This window comes from Suricata suricatta, chromosome 14 (assembly GCF_006229205.1).
Source record: "Suricata suricatta isolate VVHF042 chromosome 14, meerkat_22Aug2017_6uvM2_HiC, whole genome shotgun sequence".
NCBI lineage: Eukaryota > Metazoa > Chordata > Mammalia > Carnivora > Herpestidae > Suricata > Suricata suricatta.
In genome coordinates, this window is record NC_043713.1 from 24,560,012 (window position 1) to 24,566,332 (window position 6,321).

Below are 6,321 nucleotides of genomic sequence, written 5' to 3' on the forward strand. Positions count from 1 at the left end.
AGGGTCTCCTGCACCTCCCCACCCCCAGTCTTCATTCCAGACCAGGTTTGCCTTCTGAGTTGGGATAATATGCAAGAGAGCTTCTTACATTTCAAAACACCCTCCTCCCCAAAACAGGTCGCCCCCATCCCTTCCAGAAGAGAGCTTTCTCCTTCCCAGCAAACTTGCACGCCAGAGTATTCTTATTTACATGGATCTTATGGGTCTTTGGTGTAGCATTTAGAGCTGAACTCCCTCGACAAGAAAGTTCAAAGATTGCCAGCACTCACGAGTTTATTAGCAGTTGATGGATACTTTGCAGAAACAAGTTAATGCCTGATGAGTCACCTCTGCTTGGAGCCCTTGTCCCTTTTTTATTTTTCCATATGTTCCAGAGTGTACGCACGCAAACACACGCATGCTCACACAACACACTCAACGTGTGCTCACACACACGGACACACAGTCTCTCTCACTCACTTGTGCTTTATAGATGCACATGTTTTGGGGGCCAGGCCAGTTTTCTGGGGCTGATTTTCGGAGGGGTGGGGTTGAGGGAGAGGAGGGAGCCCTCCGCGTCCCCATTTCGTGGAGCTGTCTGGGTAGGCATTTGGGAAGGCCAGTGGGGTGTCCAGAGGAGACAGCCACTCAGGGTGTGTGTTCGTGGCTCCCTCCGTGGGTCACAGCACACAGACGCATTCACAGAACGCCTCCATGCAAGGCTGGCTGCTGCTTAAAAAAAAAAAAATTAATGGAGCCGACTAGTTCCCAGGTCCTAACATGCCTGTAAAGGTTAGAGGCAGTTATGTGCTGCGCTGCCGTGGGTTAGTTATCTGGCCTGCTGGGGTGGCAGGACGTGGCCCCCGGAGCCCTCCTCCACTCCCAGCTGCCATGGTGTATAGCCCATCCGCATGCCCCCCGCCCTTGTTCCAAAATCAGAAAGACCAAACAAACAAAAAACCATCTCGCAGCCACCCCACCCTGCCCGGTCCTCAGGCCCCAAGGTCCTCAGGCCCCAAGCCCCCGGGTGAGTGAACAGTGAGGGCCACAGGGGAAGCAGGAGGAGGTCTCTGCTGCCTGCCTCTCCCCATTTTTGTTAACAAATACAAGACTTCCGGTCTCCGCCCTGCCCCGCAAACCACAGCGTTCCTGCAGCCTGCCCGTTCCTTGCAGCCTGCCCTGGCCGGCTGGGGAGATTTATGGTTCCCAGTCTGAGGCCTGCCCCGCTGGCTCCAGTGGAAGGAGGAGTTGGAATGCCAGCCGCTGGGGCCCCCTTTCCCTCCCTGTGATCCCCCCTTTAAAGACCTCCAAGCGCCTGTTCAGGAAAGTCACCTTATCAGGGTCCCCTCCTTCCCCCCAGTCTCCTGGCAGCCTGTGGGAAGAACCAAGTCCAGGAAAGCTGGGGGGGGGGCTGAGGGAGGGGCAGGGGTAATGGGGAGAAGGGGCCAGGGCAAGGTGTCTGCATGCTTCTAGGGAGGGAGGGGAGAGAGGGTACAGGCAGAGAAGGCCACTTCAAGGAAAGTCACCCCATTTGAGACGCACACTCCCCTGTCTGGGCCAGAAGCAGCTTCGGCAAGGTAGTCTGGGTTAACGCCGGACCGGCATTTTGACTGAATTCGCCCTTTGTGTCCAGAGCTGCTGCTGACAGACACACTGAGAGAGGATTTTCTACTAGGAAGATCTTTTTGCCCCAAAGCACCCGCACTTTCATTTTTATCAGATAGCGCTCCTTTATGACTGAGGCGCTGACCTGAGCACTGGGTGACAAACACAGAGACCACATAGGACGGGACCCTGGAGTCTGGAGGCCTGGGTTCTAGGTCTGGCTCTTTCTGGGTCCTGGTTTTTCTCCTGAGGGTGACCAGGGGCTCTGTCCAGGTTAAAGAGCTACAACTCTAGGCCATCCTGTCCCTAAAACAAGACAGGTGATGTTACTAAGCGTACCCTAGCCCCTGGGCTTTACAGGCATGGGACTTCCACTAGTCCCACGGGTAAAACATGATGGCGTCCAGGGTGGGGGACTGGAGGCAGGAGGCACCCCAGCGAGCCCCGAGCTCACAAGCACGTTCTTGCATCTCTGGGTCCAGATTTCTGAGCCACGGTGGGACTGCCGAGCCGGCGGCAGACCCAGCACCGCCATCACCTGTCTTAACGAGAGCTTGAGTTGGTGATGAACCTCCTGTGTGCACCTTGGTTCTCGAAGAGGAAAATGCCAGTTCCCATCACCACCAACCACGTCTGCCATCTTGTTTTGCAGATTCCCAACTTCTTCTGGAGCCTGGGGATCGGTCACACTGGTGCGTGGTGGCATACTGGGAGGAGAAGACGAGAGTGGGGAGGCTCTACTGTGTCCAGGAGCCCTCCCTGGACATCTTCTATGATCTACCTCAGGGGAATGGCTTTTGCCTCGGACAGCTCAACTCCGACAACAAGAGTCAGCTGGTGCAGAAGGTGCGGAGCAAGATCGGCTGCGGCATCCAGCTGACGCGGGAAGTGGACGGCGTGTGGGTGTACAACCGCAGCAGCTACCCCGTCTTCATCAAGTCGGCCACACTGGACAACCCGGACTCCAGGACGCTGTTGGTACACAAAGTGTTCCCCGGTTTCTCCATCAAGGCTTTTGACTACGAGAAAGCGTACAGCTTGCAGCGGCCCAACGACCACGAGTTCATGCAGCAGCCGTGGACCGGCTTCACGGTGCAGATCAGCTTTGTGAAGGGCTGGGGCCAGTGCTACACCCGCCAGTTCATCAGCAGCTGCCCGTGCTGGCTCGAGGTCATTTTCAACAGCCGGTAGCCGCGTGGGGAGACGGAGCGCGAGCCGAGCGGGCCCAGTCCAAACTACTTTGCTGCTACTCTTTCCCTCCCGAGTGCTTGCTTTTCATGCAGACTCTTTTTGGTCGGTGTGTTCCCCCCACCCCCACCCCCCACTCCCCGCCTTTCTGGTCGTTGTTTATGTTCTGTTTTGTTCCTTGAGAAATAGCTTATGAAAAGAATTGTTGGGGGCTTCTTTGGGGTGGAGTGTGCCGGGCAGAGCACACCCCAGTGTGAAAAGGGGAAGCGACAGTGAGTCCCCAGCCAACACAGTGGAAGAATGGGGGCCAGGCCCTAACCTTGGGGTCCTTGTTTCCCCTCGTCGGGGCCCGTGTATGTGAGAGCGTGTGTGCGTCTGTGCGCGTGCGCCTGTGTCTTGCGGTGTCTGCGAGAGGCCTGCCCTCCGAGCTGTGTGTCTCCTGCCCTTTGGACATGCTCAGTGGGGGCAGAGGCCGTACCTGGGCAAGCTGGCAGCTGGGGTTCCGGCAGCTGCCAGGAGCCAGGCTCTCTCCCTCCCCTGCACCCCGCTCCCCAAGCCTCCCCGCCCCGCCTCTCCCCTCCTAGGACACGGGCCTGTCTGCAGGCTTCTTAGAAGCAAACCTGCAAAGAGGCTGAACCAGAACCAGTCGTTCCCTGCTTGTCCTCACTCCCTTCCAGCCACCCTGCTGTCCTTGTCACGTCTCTTTCTTTTTTTGGCCATCTGCTCCTGGATCTCTCTTGAGATGGGCTTCCCCAGGGCTGCCGGGGCCACCCTGGCACAGTATTGCCCACCGAGCACCCTCCCAAACCCCATCAGCCTCTTCTCTGCCCCTGGTCATGTCAGGTGCCCGTCCCCTCCCCCACCCGAGAAAACCAGCTCAGCACTTTCCTCCCCTCTGCCGCCTGTGTGTTGAGCTCTGCTGTTAGACCAGCGGGGGGAGCTGCCCCGGGAGGGAGACTTCTCAGCAGCCCCCCTTCCCACCAAGAAGGATTCGGTCCATCATAACCCAAGGTACCACCCTGGGCTCACACCTAACTCTTCTTTCATTTCTTCTACAACTCATACACTCGTATGATATGTTGACACTGCTCTTAGCTCAATGAGCATGTTTAGACTTTAACATAAGCTATTTTTCTAACTACAAAGGTTTAAATGAACAAGAGAAGCATTCTCATTGGAAATTTAGCATTGTAGTGCTTTGAGAGAGAAAGGACTCCTGAAAAAAAAACCCTGAGATTTATTAAAGAAAAAAATGTATTTTATGTTATATATAAATATATTATTACTTGTAAATATAAAGACGTTTTATAAGCATCATTATTTATGTATTGTGCAATGTGTATAAACAAGAAAAATAAAAGAAAAGATGCACTTTGCTTTAATATAAATGCAAATAACAAATGCCAAATTAAAAAAAGATAAACACGAGATTGGTGTTTTTTTCTATGGGTGTTATCACCTGGCTGAATGTTTTTCTAAAGGAGTTTATGTTCCATTAAACAATTTTTAAAATGTATACTTGATTCCATGTCCTCCAGCATCTTTTTCTTCTGGTGGGAGGGGAGAAGGGAGGGCGTCTGTAGGAATCAGGACTTGGGGTCACCTTGGCCCCCTGTACTTGGTTGGGAAAGGGGAGATGACTCACGAAAGGGGCCTGCAGAACACGATCTTCACGATCTGTTACAAAGATCCCCCTCTTCCTGTTAGTACGCAGCGACCGTGGGGCATAGCTGGCCAGGCGTCCTGTATTCGTCAACACCAGGGAGCCCCGAATTGTAAAGGTGGGTGGGTTTCTGCTGTGTGATCTAAACCACGTTTTGGACTCCAAGACCTCTCCCACAGGCGGTGGGTCCAATTTTAGTATATGTGCTGCCGAAGCGAGCACAAGCAGTGCGTCCAAACAGGGCTCTTGATCCTAAGATCCAGGAAGGGGGTGTCTCTGAAGTGGGGGGTTAAGACTGTGGGTACCACAAACTGGCACAATTTGGAAACCACTATTTGGAGGGCGCAGCAGGACTATCAGTATTTTATTTTACCAAATAGTGGTACAGAGCACTACAGCCCATTGACACCACCATTTCATTCAAGAGAATTACAGTTCAGTTGTAAGAAATATCAACACGGGTGCATTTATGCTCGAGCCTTAGTGCCAAATGGTCATCTGGGCTAGCTTATTCACATGAGCTGATGGGGAACTCACTACCTCTCAAAGCAGCATTTTGCTTTTTTTTTTTTTTTTTTTTTTTAAATCAGTTGAAGTGAAACCTGCCTCCATTCTAGTTCTGCAACCAAGAATAAGTGTAAAATCCCATGTCTGGAAAACACCCAGGAGGGTTTTAATTAACTCCAGGGTGGTAGTGTGGAGGAGGGGTGGGGTGGGGAGGTGTTACATCAGGAGCCGGCAAAGTCATTTTAGTTTGCTCTAACTTGCATCAGCCTGCAGGAAGCACTTTAATAATAATAATACCTGCCATTTATTGGATGCGTAACCAGGTGCGAGGCACGATGCTAAGTGTTCAGGGGAATTACTTAATTCTTACTAGGACCCCCTGCAAAAATGCAGGCTTTGAGAGGTTCAAAGACTTGCCCAAGGTCACTTAGGGAGTAAGTGCTTAGAGAGATCTGGATCTGACTCCACGGTTGAGTGGGCTTAGTCCTCGGTTCCTGCTGAGATGTTTATTTGATGGAATCCTGTAGAGTGACAGCCCTGAAACTCAAAGTGAGACGGGAGTGGGGAGGTGGAGGGCTGGGGGTTCCACGCTGCCACCTGGCCCCACTGTTTGGGCAAGGCCTCTGATGCGGAAGGCAGGAGCCGGCTGTGGCAGCAGCACCTGGATGCCCTCCTGTGTTTCCTGGACTTGACTTTCAGCCCCAGTAGGCTGCAACTGGGGTGGGGGCGTGCATAGACCCTGGTGGCCTGGCTGGCCGTGGGTGGGCAGGGACAGAGGGATGCGTAGGGGAAGCCAGGTGTCTGCTGGTAGTCCACCGCTCCTCACCTGGCCAGAGTGGGCATCATGCACAGGTCTTCCCTGCATGCCTTCCATGTGCCAGGACCGCTGAGGGCAGCACCCCGCCCTCCAGTGACAAGTGCCACCAGAGGACCACACGCCCACCAGCAGGCCAGGCGAGCACAGCCCCAGGCTCCCAAAGACCAGCTGGGGTTTGGATTAGTGGCTGGAAGTGAAGATGTCCCTGCCTGGTTCTACTCTTTTTCTCTCAGTTCACCCCTCAACTTTTGGGGTGTCTTACAGGGTTCTGCCCTCTCCCTGGGCAGCAGCAGCACTCTGGTGGCCTTATTGGCCCTCACCTGTGGCTGTCTCAGCCCCGACCAGGAATCTGGGTTTTCCGATCTCTCTTTTCCTGTCTGCAATCATACAATAAACAACCAAATCCTGTCCCTCCTGCCTCATTCAATCTGTGACTGTAAAATGCAAATCTCTCTCACACATCTTCCCCTCTTAGATTCCACCGGGAGTGATTTCGTTCCGGGCCTCCCAGCGCTTCTCTGCAGACCTCACCCTTTTACCTCCTCACCCTGGCCCCGGACTG

At 53.7% G+C, this 6,321-nt stretch overlaps 1 protein-coding gene across 1 annotated transcript in view; it reads left to right on the plus strand.

Moving 5' to 3' along the window:
- SMAD7 (SMAD family member 7) overlaps positions 1-4,295 on the plus strand; it is a 21,688-nt gene extending 17,393 nt beyond the window's left edge. The window contains 1 exon segment of the mRNA XM_029921950.1: positions 2,237-4,295. Coding sequence (XP_029777810.1) covers positions 2,237-2,775 — 539 coding nt within the window. The 3' untranslated portion in view covers positions 2,776-4,295.
- The last annotated feature ends 2,026 nt before the right edge of the window (positions 4,296-6,321 follow it).